Source organism: Lolium perenne, chromosome 5 (assembly GCF_019359855.2).
Source record: "Lolium perenne isolate Kyuss_39 chromosome 5, Kyuss_2.0, whole genome shotgun sequence".
Classification (NCBI taxonomy): Eukaryota; Viridiplantae; Streptophyta; class Magnoliopsida; order Poales; family Poaceae; genus Lolium; species Lolium perenne.
In genome coordinates this window covers 236,745,802-236,758,764 of record NC_067248.2, presented here as the reverse complement: position 1 = coordinate 236,758,764, position 12,963 = coordinate 236,745,802, and the positions used below count along the sequence as shown (strand labels likewise).

The 12,963-nt window shown below is 45.2% G+C and overlaps 2 protein-coding genes across 2 annotated transcripts; one reads left to right on the top strand and one right to left on the bottom strand.

Annotated features, from left to right (window-relative positions):
- Positions 1 to 849: 849 nt before the first annotated feature.
- On the bottom strand, positions 850 to 3,722 carry LOC127302349 (F-box/LRR-repeat protein 14-like). The gene is made up of 2 exons (XM_051332785.2): positions 3,534 to 3,722; positions 850 to 2,617 (listed from the first exon to the last, which is right to left on the bottom strand). The coding sequence occupies exon 2, from the start codon at positions 2,602 to 2,604 to the stop codon at positions 1,150 to 1,152; it is 1,455 nt and encodes a 484-aa protein (XP_051188745.1). The 5' UTR covers positions 2,605 to 2,617; positions 3,534 to 3,722; the 3' UTR covers positions 850 to 1,149.
- Positions 3,723 to 6,570: 2,848 nt separating this feature from the next.
- LOC127302348 (uncharacterized) lies at positions 6,571 to 12,506 on the top strand. The gene is made up of 4 exons (XM_051332784.1): positions 6,571 to 6,979; positions 7,882 to 7,979; positions 8,079 to 8,144; positions 11,603 to 12,506. Exons 1-4 carry the CDS (start codon positions 6,633 to 6,635, stop codon positions 12,223 to 12,225), a joined length of 1,134 nt encoding a protein of 377 aa, XP_051188744.1. The 5' UTR covers positions 6,571 to 6,632; the 3' UTR covers positions 12,226 to 12,506.
- Positions 12,507 to 12,963: the final 457 nt, after the last annotated feature.

Here is a 12,963-nt window from a genome sequence, read left to right as displayed (position 1 = left end):
CGATTCTTCTAGGTTTGATACATAACCACCAACGAGCTGTCCTGCTCCTAGCAAATAACAAGAGATAGGGGATAGCCGGTAGAAAACAGGATTCAGAAAATGATTGTTGTTGAGTGTTGGGGACCAAGGATCAGAGCAGTGCAGCGCTAGTTACCCATACAAACATTCTCTTACAGTGCCATGGCATTGCAAGGTCTTGAATGATAAAATAAATCCGAAATTATTCTATTACCTCTGTTCATAAAAGAATGTCGAAAATTGTCCAAATTTAGATGTATTTAGACACTATTTAGTGTATAGATACATCCAAATTTTGATAAGTCTTCAACAACTTTTCCGAGTGTATAGACACTATTTTCCGAGCGTGATTGTATTCATAACAATGTTATTTAATTAATATAAGCACAAGTTCAAATTTTTTTTGATAAGTCTTCGACAAGTTTTTATGGATTGAGGGTGAGGGAGTAGTAACTTTGTCATCTTGGAATCTAAACACCGGCAATTCTACTAGTAACTTCTCACTGCGCAATTAAAATACCGCTTTTTAGGGAAAGTTCACATGTCAACTATGTTAATTGAAAAGGGCCTCAGAGATAGTCCCACTCCAGACGGTCACAAGTCTTGCTCGTATCCAACTTGAGTGCGCAAAATCCTCCAATAGAATCAATATCAACAACAAAAAATAACGAGCATGCCAACTTTCTACAAGGTCATGTGAAACTTCGATGACTACACTGATCCATACCAAATTGCCACCCGGAAAATAGCAGGCAGATATACATGTCTTCAAAATCACTTCCGTAATAAAAAGAAAAGGGTTCATCACATTTGCTAAGAGTCTAAAAACAATAAAAACCAAAGGGTCATACAATGAATCCACTGGAAAAACAAGAAATCTTGGGCTGAATTATGCCTGTTCCGAAACGGCTACAGAGATTAGAAATTAAGCAACAAGAACTATATAATGCATAACTGGTGGCTGTTATTAGAGTTGCATTCATCAGATCCCGCACAAAGTTCATAGCTAGTCTGTCATACAGGAGAAGTAAAGGTAGAAGGCAATAGGAAGTTCAGAGAGTGAATCTGGGTCGAATGATGGGCAGCTTTGTCCAATGCTGCAAACTCAACAACTTAATGACTTCAGCAGCATCAACAGCCGCTACCCAAACCTATTTTCATCCACTTAGCGAAGTCCTTGGAGTAGTGAACTGACTTGGCAACACCCTGCACACCTTGCAGAGAGACTTGGCCACAATAGTCAATGACCAAAGACTCCAACTTATGTTCGCGTCCCAGTTCAGCCACTCCAACATCAGTCACCTCATGACACACTCGAAGTGTGAGATTTCTCAAGCATGGGGTGTGTGCAATGAAGCGCATCCCAGCATCAGTAACCGCAGGACACAATGTAAGCTCGAGTGTCTCCAGATGTGGTGTGGATGAGATGGCCTTCATCCCCTCTTCATCCAAGAAGTTAGCGGTGTCTAGCACAAGAACACGAATTGGGCAGGACCGAATTAGTGCCAGAAAGCCCTTCTGTGTGAATCCAATTTCTGATGGCCAGTCACGAGAACATCCATCAAATTTGAAGTCTACGATCTGAAGCATACGACAGTTAACGGCTAGGGAGTAAAGGCTCTTATCGGTAAATGACGTCCTGACTTCACCATTGCTGACGTCACTAGAGTAGTACTGAATATCGAGCCAGAGTGAGATGCTTTTAAGATTGCTGCAGCTCGTTGATAATGCAATCATGTCATTGTCATTCAGGGCATGAACATACTCAAGGCAAAGCTTCTCCAATGCTTTACACTTCCCTAGGACAACACGAAGTCCTACTTCTGGCAAAGTTTTTATATGCGCCAACCTTAAATAATTCAAACTCTCACAGCACCAATCATATATATCCCTGCTGTGAGCATCGTACAAGGAGTCATAGACCGCATAACCTTGAGAAATACCATAGAATCCTCTATTCCCCTCAAACTCAAACTTCTGGAGCTTCATCCATCCTGAACCAAACTTAAGGAGGTCATGGTGACTGATTCCTTTGCAATTCCTCACTACAAGCTCTTCCAACGATCCATCCCTACCAAAGTATTCCAACCACTCAACACTGTCGATTTTCTCGCAATCAATAAGGTGGAGAACAGAGAGACTCGTGCAACCAACTGCAACAGAGAAAAGCCCAATTGACGTTATTTGTGGTGTGGAGATCAGCCTGAGAGACACCAATGTCTTGCAATGAGCTAAACAACTGAGCCCATAGTCATTGATGTATGAGCAGAAGCTTAAGGTGAGGTCAATCAGCGAGGAACAGTGAGATGAAAACACAGAGAGGCCTTTGTTGTTCAACTGATGTACACATCTAGGTACACAATCAGAGTAATCGATTTCAACTTTCCGGAGATTTGGGAACCGAGCGCACAATGCTGTCAGTGCTTCTGTAGCAGTGCAAAGACCGGAACCAACACGGACAGCAGCCCTTTGATTCCCCTCTGTTTTGTAGAGCTGCTTTGACACAAGGGAAAGAGAATTCAGATCACTTGTACTGGTGATCTTGTTGAAAATCTCTGCCGCCAGATCCTCTGGTAGGTCCTCCATCGAGCAAATTCAGCTGTACCAATCAGGTAATATCAAGGTTTAGAAAACAACCGAGGAGCTGGACTAAAACTTATGATATCAGGATAAAGCATGTGAAGATGGAGATCATGCTGGCAACACAGGTTATGAATAACTTTGTGCATTTACTGAATCTATCAAAACTTGTTTGTTATTCATAAGAATGGACATGAACTATTAAAGTAGCCAACACCTTATCTATCTCTAAATTGCTAGTAACTTAGTACTAAGAAACAATGAAGCTACAAGCCCCATCATTAAATGAAACTACCACCATAAGTAGCAGAGCCTGAATAACAAACGAAGAGAATACAAAGAAAAATCGAGTAATTGACGCAAGCAACTCCACAAGACCAGACTCTTGTGCTGAATCTGAACCTACTTATTTGGAGGCACCTAGTAAATCACATGAAAACAAGGGCATGAAATTAGCACTTGTAGCTCCCGGGCAAGATAGTAGGGATTCAAACAGAAACGAATTAGAGATGTTTTTTTACTACTCCAGATAAGGCCCAGCTTTGTTCTTTAGAACTACACCAGGGTGGGGATCCCCACCTGTATACATTCCTGGAATTGGTGCTTACAAATTCGCATGAAGCGAAGTTAGGTGATGAAGCCACACCAGAGCGTTTCCCTATAATTATAAATCAATATATGTACCACCGATCTAGTCTGTTCAACTACAAATTCATACTGTTTGCTGCAACCTAGGCTGGTATAGTGGCATTCCATCGCAAAACGCTTACTTTCTACACAGGAGAATGGCTTTTAAACTAAAATGGATGATGCTGCCGGTTTCCCCCCTGACAAGTCCCAATCAAGAAAGCGAATCGAAAAAAAAAAAGCAAACCATGTACATGTCGATGGGGAAGCAAGGAAGAGGGGGCAGGAGAACCAAGAAACGGCGGTACCTTCACCACGACCGGCCGGGAGATAGGAACAACGACGATAGGGAATATGGGACCTTCGCCGCCGCTCGACCTTGGAGATGGCGACCTTCGCCGCCGCAGGCCGCAGCGGTGGAGACTGTAAACCCTAGTCTCTTTTCCAGCGAAGAAACTGGGTCTGTAGCTCACATCACATGGGCCAGCCCTGGAACGTTGTGCTAGCTTCTCACACCCGCAAATCTGAAGCATTGGGTTGTGTAAAAAGAAATAGTCTGAAGAATTGGGCAGCACTTGGTGCGACCCATTAATAGGCAGTGTAAATTGTTTTTACTTCTTTTATAAATATCAAAAAAATATTTGTCTCAGTGATTTCATATAATTTTTTTGATGAATAAGTAAAATGTTCCGGCACTATAAAAGTTGTTCATGCTTTCCAAAACAAATGATCTTGCCTTTTTAAAAATGTTCATATGTGCGAAAAGAAATGCCATGTTTTTTTTTTTTGAGAAAACAACGGGGGCGATTGCCCACCTGAACTCATATATTCCATAAAAGCCAAACATTACAGGGAAGGCGATCCCCGCAGTAGTGTGAGGACCTCGGCTCAGCACTCTGGGGGGTCTAGGGTGACATACCGCGCCCGAGGTACGGGAGGAGGGGGGATTACATGGGGATATTACAGAGGGAGAGAGGGACAGCAGGGAGAAGCTAGGAGATGGACTGACACCAGACTAGAAGGGGGGCCGTGTTGATTTTTGTAGAGGCACGAACAATCCACATGCGGAGGTGGGTAACGACCATGGCAACCACCTGGGTAGTAGACACGAGATCCGCATCGAAGACCATCCTATTCCGAGATGTCCACACCGACCACAGGAGAGCAAGGATGGCGGTATTCCGCGCTTTTACGTGCATCTGTGGCAGGTCTTCGGAGAGGCCATCCAGGAGAGATGACAGGTCGGCACCGGCGTGCAGACTCCCTGAGGGGGAGATGATGCTCCACAGGGGACGGAGGCGGGGGCAGCAGACGAACAAGTGCGACACGTCCTCTGTATGCCTGGGGCAAAATGGACAGTCAGGGGAGGGCACACAGCCGAGGCGGTGTAGCAGCGAGCGAGTTCTGGTTTTCTGGAGGCGTAAAATCCAGACGAAAACGCGAACTTTGAGCGGTGCGAAGCAGGCCCAGTTGATGTCCTGGCCGGGGACGATGCACCCAGAGGAGTGCAGGGCTCTATAAACGTCTCCGGTGCCGAAGTTGGCAGAGGGTCTAAGGGTGATGGTACGGACGTCGGGCGTCACGCTGAGGGAGATCCGTGAGAGGCAAACTCGCAAAAAGTCCAGTTCTCCGACGGCAGTCGTGGTCAGCCGGTGCGTGGTGGGGACGTCAACCCCTCCATCCGCAAGGGCATCAGCAACAGTGGCAAGGGGGCGGCGATAGTGAGAGTAAGCTGCTGGGAGGTGTAGTCGCCTGGGGGTGGTCGCCAAGGTAGTTGCGCTCCACCCATCTGGTCCAGGGGGAGTCGCGCCCAGAGAAGAGGCCATGCAGAACTTTTAGCAGGAGGCACTTGTTTTGTAGGCCCAGATCAGTAACGCCGAGGCCACCCTCGGACCGAAGCCGACAGACGTAGTCCCATGCGACCTGGCAGTCGCCCCCATAGCATTTATCATTCGCTTTCCAGAACATCGCGCGTCGAGGCCTGTCCATTTTTCATTTATTTTCCCAAATGTTCTTGTACGTAGAAATAAATGTTCACATGTTATAAGAAAACAAAAGTTCCCTTATGTATATCAAGATATATGTTCTTGTATATCACTAAGTGTTTAAATAAGATACTTAAATAATACAGAAATTTCCATTTAACTTATATGGATATCATGTTTTCGAGGAAAAGTCTTCATGTGTTTGAAAAGTAGTGTTTGCGTATATCATAAAAAAATAATCACATATTTACCAAGGAAAAATATATAAAAAAAAGGAAATAGAGATACAAACATAGAAGAGGAGGAAAAATAAAATGGAAAGAAATAGAGAAAGAAAAAAAAGACGATCTGGCATTATTGAAACATGGCTCATATGGGAGATTTCATATGCGAGCTCCTAGTATGATCTGCAATAAAGGAAACTTACTGGGTGCATATGTACTAAAGTACTAAACATATTTCAAAAGTTACAAACTTTAGGAAAAAAAATCACAGTAGAGGGACATGTTCTATGTGCACACGTAAAATTTCACATGAAACGAACATTTTTCTGCCCTGTGTAAAAGGGCAAAAAATATCTCGGGAAATGGATTGTTGTAGAACTAAAATTTGTCTGTTTACATAGAGCACAAAACGTTGATTTTTGCGGAGACAAATTTGTGAGCGTGCAAAATGTCAAGATATGCACGAAATATTTTTTTTATTTGTTTGATATTTTAAAATATGTTTAAAATGCATTCCAAATAAAGGATGCATATACATCTGTGGTATATAGTGTGTTTGGAAGAAGATGAACATACGATTGTTCTCATGAGAGTATTGACCCGTGCCTAAATGGACCATGAATTTCTTTATAGAAAAATCTTGACTATTCAATTGTTTGGTAAGTCTATTTGTACTTGGCATGCCCAACATACCTTAATTCCCGAACATTATGTCATCACTTTCACAAAGGCACAAATGTTGTGCAGTCTTCACAAACCATGGCTTCTTCCATGGAATGCTATCTTATTAAACAAAAGAGAGACGATGCGATCACTTTTATAACCGACAAGTCGCCACGATGGCATTCATTCTTTTTGTTGACAACTTTGATCCGAGGTCAATTCCTTTAGTATAGAGAAACTTTGTCCTGTCCATCACAAGTTGTTGTTTTCTTGAGTATGAACCCATGCTTTTTTTTAGAACTTCAGTAGGAATGGATCCTGTATTGCTGTGATGTCACTCTTTGGAAGGCCCATGTCCATGATACCACAGATCACACTTTTCACAGCCCAAGCCCAGTGTATAGAGATATTTCTGGCCCAACAAAACACGAGCAGCCCTTTCTATAAACCCTAGTATAAGCCAAAGCCTTAAACCCCATTCCCATCTCCGCCCCATTTCCCCACCTCCGCACTAGGGTTTTCCTTTCCTTCCGCCATGGCGTCGGCGTCGCGCGCGCTCCGCCTCTCCAAGCTCTGGCTCCTCCCCGCCGCCCCCTCGCGCTTCCTCCGCCCGCTCGCCGCCGCGAGGAGCCTCCTCCCGGCCGCGCGGGGCCCGTCCCCCGCCAGGGGGTTCGCGACGCAGCCCGCGGCCTCGTCGCTCAGGGACAACTCCCCGAACTGGACCAACCGCCCGCCCAAGGAGACCATCCTCCTCGACGGCTGCGACTTCGAGCACTGGCTCGTCGTCATGGACCCGCCGCCGGGCAACCCCGCCAACCCCGACGTCCCCCGCGAGGAGATCATCGACACCTACATCAAGACCCTCGCTCAGATCGTCGGAAGGTACGATGCCTCGCACCGCACTCTCCATCCCCGTCCCGCGCTGACGCTACGCCTCGCATCCGCGAGTTTTTTTATGATGCGAATGTTTCGATCTGGTTGCCGTGGACGGGATTCGGGGTGTGGGGAATGGCGAGGGATGTGAATGTTGAGTTATCGTTGCCCGTGACCCCTGTTTGTGCACATAGAAATGAAAATTGCCAGTTCCCGGTGTCACTTGCCAGGGTTTTGTTATGTTTTATATGCAGTAACAAGCTAATAATGGTAGATGAATGTTTGAAATTACCATGTCAGTTAAATAGAGACACCAATCTGATGATCTGGTCACCACTATAACTGTAATTTGAAATATTAACATGTTTATGTATACAAGGTTTATTAGAGATTGCCTCCTGATATATTTTATGTACATTATTATTGACTATGTTAGTACGGTCTCATTCTGATGCACAAATATATTTGTAAGTTCTTGAAGATCAGAGGGTGAAGAAACTGAGTTGAAGAGGGCTCAATGAAGTTCGGTTATTTTATATATTTATTACCTATGGGTGACCAATTGATGATTTATGGCTTGAATTTGTCAAGTGTGACAACTGTATGTTGCTACCTGTTTTCTAAATTGTGTCATATTATCATTACACGATGCACGTTCTCTGAAGATTCAAGAATCACATTTGTCACTTGTGCTGATGTTGTTCTTACTTGAGGACTATGCTTAGTGTTTGTTTTTGAAAAGAAAAGACAGCTATAAGTTCACTAGACATCTGTTGCAGTTTTACCATGTCTTTGTATTTATATCTGTCTCTTGCAATCGTACCAAAACATTGGTTTGAGGTCATTAGAACATGCAATGTGTTTTAGTTATTTGTAACATAACCGTATCTTGAATCTATCCTATCTTCCAGTGAGGAAGAAGCAAGGATGAAGATCTACTCTGTGTCAACTCGGCATTATTTCGCTTTTGGAGCCCTAGTATCTGAGGAACTCTCCTACAAACTCAAAGGTATTGTGGTCCTCACATGAAATTCTTTCTACATGATCTTTCTATGAAGGTGGCTTCAAATGGCCTTGTTTTGAAATCTTGCCACTACATTATTTCCAGAGTTGCCTAAGGTCCGATGGGTTCTTCCTGATTCGTACCTGGATGTCAAAAATAAGGACTATGGAGGTAATGATCATGTGCTTTGTATCTGACTGAATTTCCTTACTATACTTTTGAAATGGTTGCTGCTTTTCTGCTAACTAGTTAATGGATTTACTACTATGTGCTGCTAGCTATGATTTTCTGTTATACTATTTTGATTGCGTGTTGCCGTGTTCCAGATTTAGGAATTTTCAGATTTCCTATGTAATTTATTTATTTATTTTGAGGCTGTATTTTCCTCTGGCACATGCTTTTAGGACTTGTATTTTTACTCAAAGGCTTAAGACATACTTTACCTGTTCCATCCATTGGTTAGTGATCATTATTGGTATCCTATTTGCTGCTGTCGGTAGTTTATGTACCCTTTTTTTTGTTCTAGGTAGCTAGTGATAAACATCTCATCATTGCTATGGTGTGGTATTTTTAGTCTTGGAGTACAATCTTGATTGCTCTCTGTATCTTCACTTTACAGTATCTAGTAAAGGATGTCACCAGTATCTAAGATACCTATTCAACAATGAAAGTAATGGCGATTGGTGACAACTTGGTTATTTGTGTTAAATAAAGTAGGGATTATTTGAGCCGCTGTCACCTTTTTGTTAATGTTACCAACCACAAACTTCTGTCGCTGAAACCAGAATATTACGCAGTACACACACAATTGATTTTTAGAGCTATATAGCAGCGATTGCTTCTGTATTTGCTAGTGTTTTTCTGAAGTATACATTGTCTTCCTGTTGGTATGGTACTAGCACAATGCCCGCGCGTTGCTGCGGAAAAGTAAGGTTGTTGATCTTGTACTTGTAGATTCTATTTTTTTTGAACAACTTGTAGGTTCTATTGTGCGAACATGTTCATCCAAAATAGTGCATTTTGTGTGCCACAGCCAGAAAAGTTTCTGGGCTCATATCCAATTTTCAGTTTGCATGTTGTTGAATGATAAATCAAGAAATTGCAATGAATTACTATAAACTTGGCAATGTATTGAAAAAAGATCCAAGCTATTGTTTCGAGCAATGTGGTCTGTGTGAGTTTTTCAGGAATTTTTCTTTTCTTCAACATCTTACGTGCGGCCGCAGCCAGCCTCACAATTCCCGCTTAATTAGGCAACCATATTTCCTCAAGAGTGGAGGTGCGGCTGCTTGCTGATTCCCAAGTCGGCTGGCTTGCTACTCCAAGCTATTTGCAACTTATAAAAAAAAAACGTTGACCAATGGGGGGAATAATCCCTTCCTTGGCTATACGTTGTTAGGTAGGATAAGACTCTCCCGGCGGATGGACGCTGGGATGATAACCCAGTTTAAAGTCCGCTCCTCCCTGCGAAATTACCGCGAGATGGGGATTCAAACCTAGATGGGCTGGTTGCGCACTTGCTAGCCTTGCCACTGAGCTAGGACGTCTCATTTGCAACGTATATAAACCGGTGGGACAAACGGTAAATAATCAAGGTGGGACTAAACGTTGTATGTATACCACCTCTTGATTCATGTTGGCCTGGACACGCAGGTTTTCCTTGAAGCTACTGTTCTGGGCTTCCGTCCGTGACGTAGAAATTTGGCTGAAAATAGCCTTCCTAATGTTCCATAATTGAATGAAGCATTATTGTCAACTGTGGCCATCACTTGCTGGGCTGGGCCCAATCTCTAGATAACGTGAGAAGGGAGTCTAGCGTGGAGCCAGGACGGCGGACACAGACGTGGCGAATCGTTTTCTAACTTAAGCGGTGGCATCCTCTGTAATTTCGGTTAAAAATCAAGGGTACATTCAAAACGGACGAAAATTTAGGGGAGAAACCTTAGAGCATCTCCACTCGTCCCCCCGAACAGGCCCCCGGCGAGCGTTTTTTCCATCCGGACGGCGTAATTCGGCCCAGTCGCGCCCCCGGTTCCTCGTTTTCGTCCGGATTTGGGCCTAAATCCATCCGGCGATCCCACGCCATCCCCGGCCCCCCGGGGAGCGCTCGGGGAGTCCGGACGAAACGAAAGCGCGCGTGGCCCCAACTTGTCGGCGACAATGGCCTGGGTTTGTACGGCAATACCCTCGTCTTCCCGATCTACGGCAATACCCTCGTCTTCCCGATCTACGGCAATACCCTCGTCGAACGAAAGCTTTGAACTCTCAAGTGGTGCAACATAGATAGATTATATATATTTCGAATATAATTGGAATGAACATAAAAATTACATATAAAAACTTGAAAACAAACTTAAACTACTTCTTCTTCTTCCTAGATGGCCCCGCCTCATCGTCGGGGCGGCGACGCTTCCGGCTCGTCACCTCCTCGTCGGAGGAAGTTGGGTCCTCCTCCTCGTCAGTGTCCTCAGCCTCTTCGTCGTCCTCCTCCTCCTGTTCCTCGGCCTGCTCCTTGGCCCCTTCGTCCTTCTCCTCGTCCTCCTCCTCCTCGTCGTCCTCGCTGGCCGGCGGGGCAATCGTCGCTGCTGGACGATGCAGCTTTATCCCACCAATGGCGCCATCCAGGCGGCTTCCCCTCGCTGTCGGTGTCCGATGGCCAAGAGAGATCGCTCATGGTTGACGGAGGATGGTGAGCAGAGAACAGATGAATGGCGTCGGTCGTCGTAAACCGTATATATAGGTCTCTCGACGAAGAGAGCGGCGGTTGCTCTTCCGCGGAGTTCGTGCTCCATTACGGCGGTTCTCGCATCGAGGCCACTTCGGCCGTTCCCGACGAGTCGTTTGGGCTCTCCAGACCACTTTGCGACGGTTCAATGCGTCGAGGGCACTCCGACGATTGCCCTTCCCGGTGACTGCGCCGTCGCTATGCACGCGGTGGGTGCGCGACCATGGGCTCGCGGCTGGGAAAATGGGCCTCCACAGGCCACAAAATACATCCATCCGGCGATAACTAACGCCGGATTTCGGCCTGGGGAGCCCCAACGGCTGGGGATGCTCTTACTTCCTTTATTAGTAGGTATAGATTTGCGTTGCAGTTGTCTTATTATGGGATCAGAGTATATCTAAGGTAAGAGTTCAATTATGTGCTTTGGGGGAATATTATATACATTATTTGCTGCAGTCGCCTTATTTTGGATCAGAGTATATCCAAGATAAGAGTTCGAATTTGTGCTTGGGGAAGATGATATACATTTTTGCTGCTTCTTTCCTAAGCCTCTGAGCCCATGAGGTGGCAGCTTTAACATTTTAACCATTATTTTATTTCCTCGATGACTTGAGCTTGCGCACAACAACAACAACAACAACCAAGCCTTTCAGTCCTAAACAAGTTGGGGTAGGCTAGAGTTGAAACCCATAAGATCTCGAAGCCAAGTCATGGTTCCGGAACGTGGATAGCTAACTTACACGCACTCCTATCCATGGCTAAATCTTTGTCGATATTCCAAACCTTCAGGTCTCTCTTAACGGACTCCTCCCATGACTTGAGCTTGCGCACAATTTTCAGTTTTCATCTGTGTCCAAATGGTTAAGAAATCTTGGTGTATCTAATGCCTTTTCTTGTATTTCAGGAGAACCATTTATAGACGGACAAGCTGTTGCTTACGACCCTAAATATCATGAGGAGTGGGTGAGAAACGATAAACGTGCCGGTGAAAGAATCCGGCGCAATGACAGGCCTCGCAGCTTTGACAGCAACAGGCCAAGGGGCTTCGACAGAAGGAGTGGTCCTCCTCCACCCCCACCCCCAGTGCCGAACCAACAGATGCCACCCCGTGATGCTCCTCCAATGCGCCCTGCACAGGGAAATTTCCAGCCCCAGGCACCACTAAACCAACAGCCGGGCTATGGTCCAGGAGTTGGACCAAACTATCCGAATGCCCCACACCCTGGCTACCAACCTGGTAACCAAGGTAACCCTGGTGGCAACATGCAGAGTGGGCCAGGCCCAGCCTACCAGGGCAACAACCCTGGGTACCAGAGTGGAGGACCTGGCAACCCGCCTCCACCCCCTTTCCCAGGTAGCAACCAGCCTCCTCTTTACCAAGGTGGTGGTCGTGGCTATGCTAGTGGTGCACCGGAGCAGCAAGGGCAAGCAGGTAACACAGGCTACCAAGGCAGCGGTAACTACAACAACAATGCTCCCTTGCCTGCCTACGAGGGGAGGGATGGGCCTGGGAGGCATTACCAATAGAGAACTGCTAAAAGAATGTCGTATAGGAAGCTAGTATGAGCTCTGGTCGAGGTGTTCTATGTCGTTCTCATGGACCTTCATGCGTATATTCTCTATCCCTGATGATGTTTTGAGTAGAACCAATCTTAGTTAAGTGTTTACGTGGTCTTTTTATTCTCTTTGTTGAAATAAATACAGTGATCACTATGTTTTGGTATAGAGCCAGAGCCTTGTTATTTGTTGCCTTATTGTAATAGCAACATCTTCTCTGTGGTCTTTCTACCAGATCTGTTGATTTCTCAGGAATGTTGGTACTTTCCTATGTTATGTTTATCTGTGGCGCTCCCGTGTGGTTGATCATATGCTGTAGCTTGTTTGTATTGGACCCTGGAGACCACTTACTGTTTTCGGCAGTGGCTTGGGCTCTCTGCCCTGTCTGCCATTTCTAGCAGATGCATTGTATCAGAACCTGGGAGCTCTGGTCCAGATTTTTGCAGTGGTTAATGGGTGAGTTCTGTTTCTATGGTTTTATGGATTTCAGAACATCCAAAAGAATTCTAAGTGTCGAATACCTCTTATGGCTGATGGTGTCAGCATGGCATTACAACTTCAGTAAGAAGAGAAATTTCTATCATGCAGATTTAGTCAACTATGATTGACACAGTACAGATGAGGACATGAGATACATTCGCTCCCAGAAATAAACAGCAAACTATTAGCCAACATGGTTTGAAGACAAGCCAAACCAACAGGTTCACC